Here is a 17,147-nt window from a genome sequence, read left to right on the forward strand (position 1 = left end):
ACATTGCACCATTCCTGCTAGTAGAGAAATACATATCTAACTGTGTAAAAGGGTTTAACATTGCACCATTCCTGCTAGTAGAGAAATACATATCTAACTGTGTAAAAGGGTTTAACATTGCACCATTCCTGCTAGTAGAGAAATACATATCTAACTGTGTAAAAGGGTTTAACATTGCACCATTCCTGCTAGTAGAGAAATACATATCTAACTGTGTAAAAGGGTTTAACATTGCACCATTCCTGCTAGTAGAGAAATACATATCTAACTGTGTAAAATGGTTTAACATTGCACCATTCCTGCTAGTAGAGAAATACATATCTAACTGTGTAAAAGGGTTTAACATTGCACCATTCCTGCTAGTAGAGAAATAGATATCTAACTGTGTAAAAGGGTTTAACATTGCACCATTCCTGCTAGTAGAGAAATACATATCTAACTGTGTAAAAGGGTTTAACATTGCACCATTCCTGCTAGTAGAGAAATACATATCTAACTGTGTAAAAGGGTTTAACATTGCACCATTCCTGCTAGTAGAGAAATACATATCTAACTGTGTAAAAGGGTTTAACATTGCACCATTCCTGCTAGTAGAGAAATACATATCTAACTGTGTAAAAGGGTTTAACATTGCACCATTCCTGCTAGTAGAGAAATACATATCTAACTGTGTAAAAGGGTTTAACATTGCACCATTCCTGCTAGTAGAGAAATACATATCTAACTGTGTAAAAGGGTTTAACATTGCACCATTCCTGCTAGTAGAGAAATACATATCTAACTGTGTAAAAGGGTTTAACATTGCACCATTCCTGCTAGTAGAGAAATACATATCTAACTGTGTAAAAGGGTTTAACATTGCACCATTCCTGCTAGTAGAGAAATACATATCTAACTGTGTAAAAGGGTTTAACATTGCACCATTCCTGCTAGTAGAGAAATACATATCTAACTGTGTAAAAGGGTTTAACATTGCACCATTCCTGCTAGTAGAGAAATACATATCTAACTGTGTAAAAGGGTTTAACATTGCACCATTCCTGCTAGTAGAGAAATACATATCTAACTGTGTAAAAGGGTTTAACATTGCACCATTCCTGCTAGTAGAGAAATACATATCTAACTGTGTAAAAGGGTTTAACATTGCACCATTCCTGCTAGTAGAGAAATACATATCTAACTGTGTAAAAGGGTTTAACATTGCACCATTCCTGCTAGTAGAGAAATACATATCTAACTGTGTAAAAGGGTTTAACATTGCACCATTCCTGCTAGTAGAGAAATACATATCTAACTGTGTAAAAGGGTTTAACATTGCACCATTCCTGCTAGTAGAGAAATACATATCTAACTGTGTAAAAGGGTTTAACATTGCACCATTCCTGCTAGTAGAGAAATACATATCTAACTGTGTAAAAGGGTTTAACATTGCACCATTCCTGCTAGTAGAGAAATACATATCTAACTGTGTAAAAGGGTTTAACATTGCACCATTCCTGCTAGTAGAGAAATACATATCTAACTGTGTAAAAGGGTTTAACATTGCACCATTCCTGCTAGTAGAGAAATACATATCTAACTGTGTAAAAGGGTTTAACATTGCACCATTCCTGCTAGTAGAGAAATACATATCTAACTGTGTAAAAGGGTTTAACATTGCACCATTCCTGCTAGTAGAGAAATACATATCTAACTGTGTAAAAGGGTTTAACATTGCACCATTCCTGCTAGTAGAGAAATACATATCTAACTGTGTAAAAGGGTTTAACATTGCACCATTCCTGCTAGTAGAGAAATACATATCTAACTGTGTAAAAGGGTTTAACATTGCACCATTCCTGCTAGTAGAGAAATACATATCTAACTGTGTAAAAGGGTTTAACATTGCACCATTCCTGCTAGTAGAGAAATACATATCTAACTGTGTAAAAGGGTTTAACATTGCACCATTCCTGCTAGTAGAGAAATACATATCTAACTGTGTAAAAGGGTTTAACATTGCACCATTCCTGCTAGTAGAGAAATACATATCTAACTGTGTAAAAGGGTTTAACATTGCACCATTCCTGCTAGTAGAGAAATACATATCTAACTGTGTAAAAGGGTTTAACATTGCACCATTCCTGCTAGTAGAGAAATACATATCTAACTGTGTAAAAGGGTTTAACATTGCACCATTCCTGCTAGTAGAGAAATACATATCTAACTGTGTAAAAGGGTTTAACATTGCACCATTCCTGCTAGTAGAGAAATACATATCTAACTGTGTAAAAGGGTTTAACATTGCACCATTCCTGCTAGTAGAGAAATACATATCTAACTGTGTAAAAGGGTTTAACATTGCACCATTCCTGCTAGTAGAGAAATACATATCTAACTGTGTAAAAGGGTTTAACATTGCACCATTCCTGCTAGTAGAGAAATACATATCTAACTGTGTAAAAGGGTTTAACATTGCACCATTCCTGCTAGTAGAGAAATACATATCTAACTGTGTAAAAGGGTTTAACATTGCACCATTCCTGCTAGTAGAGAAATACATATCTAACTGTGTAAAAGGGTTTAACATTGCACCATTCCTGCTAGTAGAGAAATAGATATCTAACTGTGTAAAAGGGTTTAACATTGCACCATTCCTGCTAGTAGAGAAATACATATCTAACTGTGTAAAAGGGTTTAACATTGCACCATTCCTGCTAGTAGAGAAATACATATCTAACTGTGTAAAAGGGTTTAACATTGCACCATTCCTGCTAGTAGAGAAATACATATCTAACTGTGTAAAAGGGTTTAACATTGCACCATTCCTGCTAGTAGAGAAATACATATCTAACTGTGTAAAAGGGTTTAACATTGCACCATTCCTGCTAGTAGAGAAATACATATCTAACTGTGTAAAAGGGTTTAACATTGCACCATTCCTGCTAGTAGAGAAATACATATCTAACTGTGTAAAAGGGTTTAACATTGCACCATTCCTGCTAGTAGAGAAATACATATCTAACTGTGTAAAAGGGTTTAACATTGCACCATTCCTGCTAGTAGAGAAATACATATCTAACTGTGTAAAAGGGTTTAACATTGCACCATTCCTGCTAGTAGAGAAATACATATCTAACTGTGTAAAAGGGTTTAACATTGCACCATTCCTGCTAGTAGAGAAATACATATCTAACTGTGTAAAAGGGTTTAACATTGCACCATTCCTGCTAGTAGAGAAATACATATCTAACTGTGTACAAGGGTTTAACATTGCACCATTCCTGCTAGTAGAGAAATACATATCTAACTGTGTAAAAGGGTTTAACATTGCACCATTCCTGCTAGTAGAGAAATACAGATCTAACTGTGTAAAAGGGTTTAACATTGCACCATTCCTGCTAGTAGAGAAATACATATCTAACTGTGTAAAAGGGTTTAACATTGCACCATTCCTGCTAGTAGAGAAATACATATCTAACTGTGTAAAAGGGTTTAACATTGCACCATTCCTGCTAGTAGAGAAATACATATCTAACTGTGTAAAAGGGTTTAACATTGCACCATTCCTGCTAGTAGAGAAATACATATCTAACTGTGTAAAAGGGTTTAACATTGCACCATTCCTGCTAGTAGAGAAATACATATCTAACTGTGTAAAAGGGTTTAACATTGCACCATTCCTGCTAGTAGAGAAATACATATCTAACTGTGTAAAAGGGTTTAACATTGCACCATTCCTGCTAGTAGAGAAATACAGATCTAACTGTGTAAAAGGGTTTAACATTGCACCATTCCTGCTAGTAGAGAAATACATATCTAACTGTGTAAAAGGGTTTAACATTGCACCATTCCTGCTAGTAGAGAAATACATATCTAACTGTGTAAAAGGGTTTAACATTGCACCATTCCTGCTAGTAGAGAAATACATATCTAACTGTGTAAAAGGGTTTAACATTGCACCATTCCTGCTAGTAGAGAAATACAGATCTAACTGTGTAAAAGGGTTTAACATTGCACCATTCCTGCTAGTAGAGAAATACATATCTAACTGTGTAAAAGGGTTTAACATTGCACCATTCCTGCTAGTAGAGAAATACATATCTAACTGTGTAAAAGGGTTTAACATTGCACCATTCCTGCTAGTAGAGAAATACATATCTAACTGTGTAAAAGGGTTTAACATTGCACCATTCCTGCTAGTAGAGAAATACATATCTAACTGTGTAAAAGGGTTTAACATTGTACCATTCCTGCTAGTAGAGAAATAGATATCTAACTGTGTAAAAGGGTTTAACATTGCACCATTCCTGCTAGTAGAGAAATATATATCTAACTGTGTAAAAGGGATAATAGCAATAATTTTGTTAGTTACTGTAATAAAGCACTATTGAGCGGTTTAGAGAGAGATGTATGTAGTGCATACTTATGGAAATAAGGTATTTCTGTTTAATATATTGGATAATGTGTGCAAAAAAAAATTAAAAATCTGTTATCGCTTTGTCATTATCGGATATTGTGTGTAGATTTATGAGGAAAAAAATGTATTTAATAATTTTTAGAATAAGGCTGTCTGAATAGTCAAGGGGTCTGAATACTTTCTGAATGCACTGTAGGTTCTTACCACACAGTGATGTAGTCACAGATGGGTTCTGTACTGACCATGGTGAAGGTGATGATTGTGTGTATATATATTATAGTGTAATCTAACTCATTAGCTGTTCATTAAGAGGTTGATAGGTTCTTACCACACAGTGATGTAGTCACAGATGGGTTCTGTACTGACCATGGTGAAGGTGATGATTGTGTGTATATATATTATAGTGTAATCTAACTCATTAGCTGTTCATTAAGAGGTTGATAGGTTCTTACCACACAGTGATGTAGTCACAGATGGGTTCTGTACTGACCATGGTGAAGGTGATGATTGTGTGTATATATATTATAGTGTAATCTAACTCATTAGCTGTTCATTAAGAGGTTGATAGGTTCTTACCACACAGTGATGTAGTCATAGATGGGTTCTGTACTGAGCACGGTGAAGTTGATGTAGATCCCATTGCCAGGGGGAACCCTCACACTCCACACACAGTCCTGGAAGTTGGGGTACTCCTCGGGGTGGCCGGGGGAGTAGATGGTCCCATTCATGGAGGTGATGTTACCACCACACAGTGCTACAGAGGAGAGGGGAGATGTGGTCAGGTTAGGTGATGTTACCACAAACACAGAGGAGACGGCTAGGTGATGTTACCACAAACACAGAGGAGAGGGCTAGGTGATGTTACCACAAACACAGAGGAGAGGGCTAGGTGATGTTACCACAAACACAGAGGAGAGGGCTGGGTGATGTTACCACAAACACTGAGGAGAGGGCTGGGTGATGTTACCACAAACACAGAGGAGAGAGCTAAGTGATGTTACCACAAACACAGAGGAGAGGGTTAGGTGATGTTACCACAAACACAGAGGAGAGGGTTAGGTAATGTTACCACAAACACAGAGGAGAGGGCTAGGTGATGTTACCACAAACACAGAGGAGAGGGCTAGGTGATGTTACCACAAACACAGAGGAGAGGGCTAGGTGATGTTACCACAAACACAGAGGAGAGGGCTAGGTGATGTTACCACAAACACAGAGGAGAGGGCGAGGTGATGTTACCAGAAACACAGAGGAGAGGGCTAGGTGATGTTACCACAAACATAGAGGAGACGGCTAGGTGATGTTACCAGAAACATAGAGGAGAGGGCTAGGTGATGTTACCACAAACACAGAAGAGAGGGCCAGGTGATGTTACCACAAACACAGAGGAGAGGGCTAGGTGATGTTACCACAAACACAGAGGAGAGGGCTAGGTGATGTTACCACAAACACAGAGGAGAGGGCTAGGTGATGTTACCAGAAACACAGAGGAGAGGGCTAGGTGATGTTACCACAAACACAGAGGAGAGGGCTAGGTGATGTTACCACAAACACAGAGGAGAGGGCTAGGTGATGTTACCACAAACACAGAGGAGAGGGCTAGGTGATGTTACCACAAACACAGAGGAGAGGGCTAGGTGATGTTACCACAAACACAGAGGAGAGGGAAGACATGGTCAGGTTAGAGGTCTTTCCAGGCTACACTGAATGATCAACAAGGCACAGCAGTAAAAGTCATGGTAATCGTCACTTCTTAGTAATATGTTATAATACTACAGCAGTCTAATAGTGATAGCAGTGGATGCCATTGGAGTAGTAGGATATTAAGTTGTAGTAGTGGATGTTAAGGTCCACGAAACGCCCACTGCTGCTTTCTAGGTGCAACATCAATATGCTACCATACAGATCATATCTATTCCTCTGTCCATAGTTACCTTCACAGCGAGGTACCGGGTGGTTCCAGTTGCGGCTGATTCCGTGCAGACAGGTGAGAGAGGCCTCTCCGATGAGGGAGTAGCCAGGCAGACACTCAAAGGACACAGTGAGGCCCACACTGAAGTCACTGCCGATCACGATGCCATTACGAAAAGGACGAGGGTCGGGACAACTCTGTAGCTGATAGGCTGAAAATCAGGAAGTAGCCGATCATTTAAATAAACATTGACTGAAAATACATAAGAAAATGACGCAAACATGAAAATGAATACATAAAACTGTTTTATGTAGACATCGTATCTAGGATACTGAAAGAGATTACCCAGACTAACATTATGGCAAATAAAATGACATTTAATTGAGTTGAGTGAAATCACAAGTCCTTTTTGAGTTCTCCTCTCCCACAAATTCTACTGACTAACTCTGTAGTCTACACTGTCGGCATAGGTTCCAATCCGGCATACGGTCCTATGACACAACCTCTATCTTTCCCAGTGTCATCCTCTTTCTATCGATCTGTTCAATATTTTTTTTTTTTTAATATATATATATTTTTTAAACAAACAAACTCTATCCTCACCCTGGTAAGTCATCTGGAAACCTGGCTTGTTCTGGGAGTAGTCGCTGTGGAAGAAGAGGCTAGTCTGGTGAGTGGTGCTGAACAGGGACTTTGGGACATGTGGTCCACTGAACCTGTCAATCACTGTGCCCGTCTCCAGCGTTCCACTCCGAATCTCCAGGTAGTCATGAATGGCCTCCGTGGAGAAGTTGAGGAACTGCAGGTGGATTCCTGAAAAAATCAACAGGTGGATTAAAAACACACTGGTCAGTCCATGAATTTCTGTTACTAAGAATAGACCATGATCTTACTCATCTACCCATTACTTCAGAAGGCGGGTTAATCCCAGAACCAACTGAAGTAGAACACCGTACCTCTACCACAACAAACATCACAAGAGATTACAGGTTAGTTGACTGAGAGCAGATGCTCATTGGTACATAACAATAGTTGCCAAGGAGAGGAGCAACTAGATGTCATAATATATTCAAGCTACCATAAAGGAGAATGATATACCGGTAATGAGGTTAATAATAACAATAATAATGATATATGCCAGTTAGCAGACATTTTTATCTAAAGGGACTTCCAGTCATGTGTTTCCATGCCTGTGCTATTTAGACCTAAAAATCAAACATCATTACCCCTACATTTGGACCCTAGTGCACTAGCGTCAAAGGGTTCTTCAGTTGTCCCCACAGGAGGACCCTTTGAAGAACCCTTTTTGGTTCCAGGTAGAACCCTTTTGAGTTCCATGTAGAACCCTTTCCACAGAAGGTTCTATATGGAAGCCAAAAGAGTTCTATCTGGAACCAAAAAGGGTTCTCCTATGGGGACAGTAAAGAATCCTTTGGAATCCTTTTTTCTAAGAGTGTATTCTATGTCTTTACCCTACTGCCTCTAAATCAGGATGCTGTTCTGTTGACTGGAAGACTGGTTAAGCATTTACATCACTGTTGGTGTTCCCTGTTTCCATGTCTCTGCTCTTTATGCCTATAAATCAAGGATAATTCCCGCTACAGCTCCTAACATACACGAGTCTGACACTTCACTGCTATATCTAGGGCCACTTCCCCACTAGCTGTGTTTTAACTGAAACAAGACATACACTTCCTCGTATGACAATGTGCTACTGTGGCTTGTCCACGGCAGCGAGGTGATGTACCAAAGCCAATAGGTAGTTTGACAGTGTGTGTGTGTGCGTGTGTGTGTGTAGCCACAATGACTGTCAGTGTGTTCCCGTACCAAAGCCAATAGGTAGTTTGACAGTGTGTGTATGTGCGTGTGTGTGCGTAGCCACAATGACTATCAGTGTGTTCCTGTACCAAAGCCAATAGGTAGTTTGACAGTGTGTGTGTGTGCGTGCGTAGCCACAATGACTGTCAGTGTGTTCCCGTACCAAAGCCGATGGGTAGTATGACAGTCCAGGTGCAGTCTAATCCACTGGGGTAGTTTCCAGGGAATCCAGGGCTCAGAATGACACCGCTGACATCAGTCATGGACACACCACACTGGGCTGCAGAGACAATCCCACTCACACAGGTTAAAGAATGAATCATAGAATAACATGCAAATAGAATTACACTTTTTAGACTAGAGTAGAGTATAATAAAATAACTTATGTATTAGTCCATCAGAGACAAACATGTTCATATGTGTATCTATAGCTGCAGCCTTGTAAAAGCAGAGATGTTTGTCTTGATTTACACCTCTAGACAGTGTGAATGGGTATCGATGCCACCAGCTGTGCTAGATTAGTACATTAGTATTGACAGCCCTTCCTTTCCAACTGTGTATTGTAGGATCAGTGCTTCAGATCAACTCACTCCTGTACAGATACACTTAGAAAAAAATTACTATCTAGAACCTAAAAGAGTTTCAAATGGGTTCTTTGGCTGTCCCCATAGGAGAACCCTTTTTGGTTCCAGGTAGAACCCGTTTGAGTGGCATGTAGAACCCTTTCCACAGAATGTTCTACATAGAACCCAAAAGAGTTCTACCTGGAACAAAAAAGGGTTCTCCTATGGGGACAGTTGAAGAACCCCTTTGAACCCCCTTTTTTCTAAGAGTGTACTAGCATAGCCTCCTTCTCTCTCAGCAGGTCAGCCAGTCTGAGGTAAGTCTTCAGTCTGGTTTTAGACCCCATCATAGCACTGAGACTGCACTTGTGAAGGTGGTAAATTACCTTTTAATGGCATCAGACCAAGGCTCTGCATCTGTCCTCGTGCTCCTAGACCTTAGTGCTGCTTTTGATACCATCGATCACCACATTCTTTTGGAGAGATTGGAAACCCAAATTGGTCTACACTGACAAGTTCTGGCCTGGTTTAGATCTTATCTGTCGGAAAGATATCAGTTTGTCTCTGTGAATGGTTTGTCCTCTGACAAATCAACTGTAAATTTCGGTGTTCCTCAAGGTTCCGTTTTAGGACCACTATTGTTCTCACTATATATTTTACCTCTTGGGGATGTCATTCGAAAACATAATGTTAACTTTCACTGCTATGCGGATGACACACAGCTGTACATTTCAATGAAACATGGTGAAGCCCCAAAATTGCCCTCGCTAGAAGCATGTGTTTCAGACATAAGGAAGTGGATGGCTGCAAACGTTCTACTTTTAAACTCGGACAAAACAGAGATGCTTGTTCTAGGTCCCAAGAAACAAAGAGATCTTCTGTTGAATCTGACAATTAATCTTAATGGTTGTACAGTCGTCTCAAATAAAACTGTGAAGGACCTCGGCGTTACTCTGGACCCTGATCTCTCTTTTGAAGAACATATCAAGACCATTTCAAGGAAAGCTTCTTTCCATCTAGGTAACATTGCAAAAATCAGAAACTTTCTGTCCAAAACTTATGCAGAAAAATTAATCCATGCTTTTGTTACTTCTAAGTTAGACTACTGCAATGCTCTACTTTCCGGCTACCCGGATAAAGCACTAAATAAACTTCAGTTAGTGCTAAATACGGCTGCTAGAATCCTGACTAGAACCAAAAATATTGATCATATTACTCCAGTGCTAGCCTCCCTACGCTGGCTTCCTGTCAAAGCAAGGGCTGATTTCAAGGTTTTACTGCTAACCTACAAAGCATTACATGGGCTTGCTCCTACCTATCTCTCTGATTTGGTCCTGCCGTACATACCTACACGTACGCTACGGTCACAAGACGCAGGCCTCCTAATTGTCCCTAGAATTTCTAAGCAAACAGCTGGAGGCAGGGCTTTCTCCTATAGAGCTCCATTTTTCTGGAACGGTCTGACCACCCATGTGAGAGACGCAAACTTGGTCTCAACCTTTAAGTCTTTACTGAAGACTTATCTCTTCGGTGGGTCATATGATTGAGTGTAGTCTGGCCCAGGAGTGGGAAGGTGAACGGAAAGGCTCTGGAGCAACGAACCGCCCTTGCTGTCTCTGCCTGGCCGGTTCCCCTCTTTCCACTGGGATTATCTGCCTCTAACCCTATTACAGGGGCTGAGTCACTGGCTTACTGGGGCTCTCTCATACCGTCCCTGGAAGGGGTGCGTCACCTGAGTGGGTTGATTCCCTGATGTGGTCATCCTGTCTGGGTTGGCGCCCCCCCCTTGGTTTGTGCCGTGGCGGAGATCTTTATGGGCTATACTCAGCCTTGTCTCTGGATGGTAAGTTGGTGGTTGAAGATATCCCTCTAGTGGTGTTAGGGCTGTGCTTTGGCAAAGTGGGTGGGGTTATATCCTTCCTGTTTGGCCCTGTCCGGGGGTGTCCTCGGATGGGGCCACAGTGTCTCCTGACCCCTCCTGTCTCAGCCTCCAGTATTTATGCTGCAGTAGTTTGTGTCGGGGGGCTGGGGTCAGTTTGTTATATCTGGAGTACTTCTCCTGTCCTATTCGGTGTCCTGTGTGAATTTAAGTGTGCTCTCTCTAATTCTCACTTTCTCTCTTTCTTTCTCTCTCTCGGAGGACCTGAGCCCAAGGACCATGCCCCAGGACTACCTGACATGATGACTCCTTGCTGTCCCCAGTCCACCTGGCCGTGCTGCTGCTCCAGTTTCAACTGTTCTGCCTTATTATTATTCGACCATGCTGGTCATTTATGAACATTTGAACATCTTGGCCATGTTCTGTTATAATCTCCACCCGGCACAGCCAGAAGAGGACTGGCCACCCCACATAGCCTGGTTCCTCTCTAGGTTTCTTCCTAGGTTTTGGCCTTTCTAGGGAGTTTTTCCTAGCCACCGTGCTTCTACGCCTGCATTGCTTGCTGTTTGGGGTTTTAGGCTCGGTTTCTGTACAGCACTTTGAGATATCAGCTGATGTATGAAGGGCTATATAAATACATTTGATTTGATTTGATTTTGATTTAAACTGCAATATGTTTAAAAATACATCTATGATACAGTTCCCAGGAAAGAGCAGCCTCCTGTGAACGTGACAGACACACTAACGGTTAAAATGTATGAATACTCTATCTACCCCATGTCTCGTTGCATCACTTGTGTTAAATAGGCTCCCTATCATTGAGTCAGAAGGAGAGGTATCGGTATCCTCAGTTTTGATCCTGGATAAAGAGTAGCCTAAAGAAATGGTAACAGAGCCCTTGTTAAAGCTGCAATATGTAACGTTTTGAGTGACCTGACCAAATAGTTATAGATCTGTCAATCTCATTGAACGCAAGTCTAAGAAGTGGTAGTAGATATGTTCTATTTGCATTTTTTTTTCACCACTTAGGAGAGTCCAAGTTATTGTCTCTTCTTCACAGCTATTGTGTGTCAGAAAAAAGGTAATTATGTTAGATAAAGTGAGAATAAAATTAAGATTAAACGATTACGGGCAAGATTAAACAACGTCAAAAACCCATTCGTGTTTAAACCCATCCGACCTGAAAGGTTATAGGTGAGTTGAGTCGATTGTAGATAAAGAGTTGAGCCGACTGTAAATAAAGAGTTGAGTCGACTGTAAATAAGAGTTGAGCCGACTGTAAATAAAGAGTTGAGCCGACTGTAAATAAAGAGTTGAGCCGACTGTAAATAAAGAGTTGAGCCGACTATGAATAAAGAGTTGAGTCAACTATAAATAAAGAGTTGAGCTGACTGTAAATAAAGAGTTGAGGTGATTGTAAATAAAGAGTTGAGCTGACTGTAAATAAAGAGTTGAGCTGACTGTAAATAAAGAGTTGAGTCAACTGTAAATAAGAGTTGAGTCGACTGTAAATAAGAGTTGAGTCAACTGTAAATAAAGAGTTGAGTCGACTGTAAATAAGAGTTGAGTCGACTGTAAATAAAGAGTTGAGTCGACTGTAAGCAAAGAGTTGAGTCGACTGTAAGCAAAGAGTTGAGTCGACTGTAAGTAAAGAGTTGAGTCGACTGTAAATAAAGAGTTGAGTCGACTGTAAGCAAAGAGTTGAGTCGACTGTAAGTAAAGAGTTGAGTCGATTGTAAATAAAGAGTTGAGCCGACTGTAAATAAGAGTTGAGTCGACTGTAAATAAGAGTTGAGTCGACTGTAAATAAAGAGTTGAGTCGACTGTAAATAAAGAGTTGAGTCAACTGTAAATAAGAGTTGAGTCGACTGTAAGTAAAGAGTTGAGTCGACTGTAAGTAAAGAGTTGAGTCGATTGTAAATAAAGAGTTGAGCCGACTGTAAATAAAGAGTTGAGCCGACTGTAAATAAGAGTTGAGTCGACTGTAAATAAAGAGTTGAGTCGACTGTAAATAAAGAGTTGAGTCAACTGTAAATAAGAGTTGAGTCGACTGTAAGTAAAGAGTTGAGTCGACTGTAAGTAAAGAGTTGAGTCGACTGTAAGTAAAGAGTTGAGTCGACTGTAAATAAAGAGTTGAGTCAACTGTAAATAAGAGTTGAGTCGACTGTAAGTAAAGAGTTGAGTCGACTGTAAATAAAGAGTTGAGTCGACTGTAAATAAAGAGTTGACTCAACTGTAAATAAGAGTTGCGTCGACTGTAAGTAAAGAGTTGAGTCGACTGTAAATAAAGAGTTGAGTCGACTGTAAATAAAGAGTTGAGTCAACTGTAAATAAAGAGTTGAGTCGACTGTAAATAAAGAGTTGAGTCGACTCTGAATAAAGAGTTGGGCTAACTGTGAAGAAAATAAAAGTTGAGGCGACAGAACAAATGTGAAAGCATGAGATAAACAATGTGGCCTTGATCGTCTACGGTTGAACTTTAGAGTTCCTAACACTGAGGCCCAGAGTCCCAAGAGGAACCTTCTAGTGCCGCATCGCCTTTCAACATCTGTGGCAGTGGGGGAGGCATAGTGGGAGGTTAGGGGGGTAAACTTCTGGCACATGAAAACACAGTCTCAATATTAGGAAGGTGTTCCTAATGTGTTGTACACTCAGTGAAATAGGTTTTTAAAGGGTAAAGACAGGCAAGAGACTAACAAGGAATGTGTCTGTCTCTTCTGCAGACCAAGGCACCCCCCCCTGGCATCATCAGGCTCATTGTTTGGTTTAAAATGTTACTGTTAATGAACAAATCTACCAAATCCATCATCTGTCTCAGTGAGTTAATGTACATGGACAGAATATATATATATACAGTTTAAGTCAGAAGTTTACATACTCCTTAGCCAAATACATTTAAACTCAGTTTTTCACAATTCCTGACATTTAATCCTAGCAAAAATGCCCTGTATTAGGTCAGTTAGGATCACCACTTTATTTAAAGAATATTATATGTCACAATAATAGTAGAGAGAATTATTTATTCCAGCTTTTATTTCTTTCATCACATTCCCAGTGGGTTAGAAGTTTACATACACTCAATTAGTATTTGATAGCATTGCCTTTAAATTGTTTAACTTGGGTCAACTGTATCAGGTAGCTTTCCACAAGCTTACCACAATAAGTTGGGTGAACTGTGGCCCATTCCTCCTGACAGAGCTGGTGTAACTGAGTCAGGTTTGTAGGCCTCCTTGCTCGCACATGCTTTTGCAGTGCTGCCCAAACATTTTCTATAGGATTGAGGTCAGGGCTTTGTGATGGCCACTCTAATACCTTGACTTTGTTGTCCTTAAGCCATTTTGCCACAACTTTGCTTGCAAGTATGTTTGGGGTCATTGTCCATTTGGAAGACCCATTGGCGACTAAGCTTTAACTTCCTGACTGATGTCTTGAGATGTTGCTTCAATATATCCACATCATTTTCCTGCCTCATGATGGCATCTATTTTGTGAACTATAGTTTGTTAACAAGAAATTTGTGGAGTGGTTGAAAAACAAGTTTTAATGATTCCAACCTAAGTGTATGTAAACTTCCGACTTCAACTGTATATATATATAAAAGTAGATGTGGGCCCTGGCAGTTTATTTGGGGACATTTTTCATTAAAACATGTCTGTAAGCAGGTGGAGTGTCAAATATCAACTTTGGTTGTTCAGGATATACAGCTGACCTGAGATGAAACAGTTGTCCCCCGAGACTAACAGCCAACTCTGAAAATGTTGAAGTTGTACTTTTTATGCTGGGTATCGAGCCTCTATGACAGTCACACATTTACATTACAGAGGAACTGAACTCACCACAATTCTCTATGAGAGGTTTACACATACTGATGTCACAGCAATGTTATCAACATACCAAGACAGAGTGGGACTGGGTAGTTCCATCTCCGGACTGGTCCTGGCATACAGGTTATATGGGCATTACCCTGGTGAAGAAAAATAGGTATTAATTAACAAGCATTATGTTGTTATGTTGCACATTCCCTAGTAATCCATGCTTTGGAACATTAGAACACCAAACAACATTTAAAATGGCTACTAAGATGAACAGACAGAGATACTAGATCAAATGGACAGAGATAGATATAGATATGGAGAAGAAAACAATATATATAGAGATATGGATAAAATATAGAGATATAGATAGAGGTATGGTTAAAATATAGAGATATAGATAGAGATATGGATAAAATACAGATACAGATAGAGATATGTATAAAATATAGAGATATAGACAGAGGTATGGATAAAATACAGAGATATAGATAGATAGAGGTATGGATAAAATATAGAGATATAGATAGAGATATGGATAAAATATAGATATAGATAGAGGTATGTAAAAAATATAGAGATATAGATAGAGGTATGTATAAAATATAGAGATATAGATAGATAGAGGTATGGATAAAATATAGCGATATAGATAGAGATATGGATAAAATATAGAGATATAGATAGAGGTATGGATAAAATATAGAGATATAGATAGAGGTATGGATAAAATATAGAGATATAGATAGAGGTATGGATCAAATATAGAGATATAGATAGAGGTATGGATAAAATATAGAGATATAGATAGAGGTATGGATCAAATATAGAGATATAGATAGAGGTATGGATAAAATATAGAGATATAGATAGAGGTATGGAGTAAAACAAAACTTGATATAGAGATGCATTTATTTATTTTATATAACCTTTATTTAAACAGGGAGTCACATTGAGATAATCATCTACTTTACAAGAGCCCTGTATACATTACAATAATATCAGCTTCACAAAACACACATATATGTTTATAAAACAATAGAATTCAGCACACAATAACAAAATAAACATATTTAATAAAAGCAACCACATTCAACTACATAAAGGTCCTCAATGTCACGGCTGTTGAAAGGAGAGGACCAAGGTGCAGCGTGGTGAGCGTACATTTCCGTTTATTAATCAAAATGACGCCGAACAAAACAAATAACACGACAAAAACAAACCGTGAAGCTCAAAGGCTATGTGAAACAAAATCAACTTCCCACAAAGAAAGGAGGGAAAAAGGGCTACCTAAGTATGGTCCCAATCAGAGACAACGATAGACAGCTGTCACAGATTGAGAACCATACCCGGCCAAAACATAGAAACACCAAATCATAGAAAACGAAACATAGAATGCCCACCCCAAATCACACCCTGACCAAACCAAACAGAGACATTAAAAGGCTCTCTACGGTCAGGGTGTGACACTCAATCAATCATGGAAACTGCCTGAGTGGCACCAGCACATGTAACTGCAGTGAACTCTGCAGATTGTTCCACACTAGAGGCAAACATTTTTTTTAAACGGAGACCTTCCCAAATATGTGGAGAATGAAGGGATCTCTAGTGTTATCCATTCATGAGAATGGGTTTTAATTAATGAAGATAAAGATGGAGAGAATGATATCTTTCCTGCAGAGAGAATGATCTCTTACCTGCAAAGAGAATGATATCTTACCTGCAAAGAGAATGATATCTTACCTGCAGAGAGAAAGATCTCTTACCTGCAGAGAGAAAGATCTCTTACCTGCAGGCAGAAAGATATCTTACCTGCAGAGAGAATGATCTCTTACCTGCAGAGAGAATGATCTCTTACCTGTAGAGAAAATGATCTCTTACCTGCAGAGACCATGATGCAGAGATAATGATCTCTTACCTGCAGAGAGAAATATCTCTTACCTGCAGAGAGTAGCCTGGTTCACACTGGAACAGCACCACGTCTCCAACCATGAAGCGCTCTCCAACCCTGATGCCATAGTTGGGGGTCTGTGGCTCTGGACAGGACTCCAGACCTATGGCTGTGGAGAATAGGAAAAGAGAATTTAAACAAGTCAGTTGTTATCACAATGTGGCACACACACACACACACACACACACACACACACACACACACACACACACACACACACACACACACACACACACACACACACACACACACACACACACACACACACACACACACACACACACACACACACACACACACACACACACACATCATAAAGCCATCTAATGACAGATCACCTGTGTACTCCAGATGGAAGCCAGCAGCAGACACACTGATGTCTGAACTGAAACTCAGGTACAGGTTGTTGGATGTGCTGTTGAGCAACTGAGGGATGGTGGTGCCTTGGAAGACAGAGAGAGAGAGAGAGAACATAAGACAAGAGTTCTCAATTATCCTGTTGTCCTTCCATAAATACAAATTTTCCCACAAAGAGAAATCATTGTGGGAAATCAATGGATTAGTGGTTGAAGGGCACACAGTATGAACAGGTGGTTGATTTGTGAATGATCCTTTTGCTTGTGTTTCATACCCTTCAGACAATACCCTCCATGGTAATGTGCTGGACATGGACATGAAACGCCAAAAATGCTAATATCAGGCATATTGAGTTCATTTAGTTTTGGATTTTTGTGCATTATTGTGTATTGTTTGATACTAGTGCACAGTTGGAGCTAGGAACACAAGCATTTCACTACACCAGCAATAATATCTG

The 17,147-nt window shown here is 39.8% G+C and overlaps 1 protein-coding gene across 1 annotated transcript in view; it reads right to left on the bottom strand.

Moving 5' to 3' along the window:
* csmd3b (CUB and Sushi multiple domains 3b) overlaps positions 1 to 17,147 on the bottom strand; it is a 425,045-nt gene that overhangs the window by 158,931 nt on the left and 248,967 nt on the right. Inside the window, 7 exon segments of the mRNA XM_090209281.1 lie at positions 4,976 to 5,153; positions 6,334 to 6,522; positions 6,915 to 7,124; positions 8,293 to 8,409; positions 14,465 to 14,534; positions 16,324 to 16,442; positions 16,672 to 16,776. Coding sequence (XP_090065407.1) covers positions 4,976 to 5,153; positions 6,334 to 6,522; positions 6,915 to 7,124; positions 8,293 to 8,409; positions 14,465 to 14,534; positions 16,324 to 16,442; positions 16,672 to 16,776 — 988 coding nt within the window.

This window comes from Oncorhynchus mykiss, chromosome 18 (assembly GCF_057628025.1).
Source record: "Oncorhynchus mykiss isolate SJ-2025 chromosome 18, ASM5762802v1, whole genome shotgun sequence".
Classification (NCBI taxonomy): domain Eukaryota; kingdom Metazoa; phylum Chordata; class Actinopteri; order Salmoniformes; family Salmonidae; genus Oncorhynchus; species Oncorhynchus mykiss.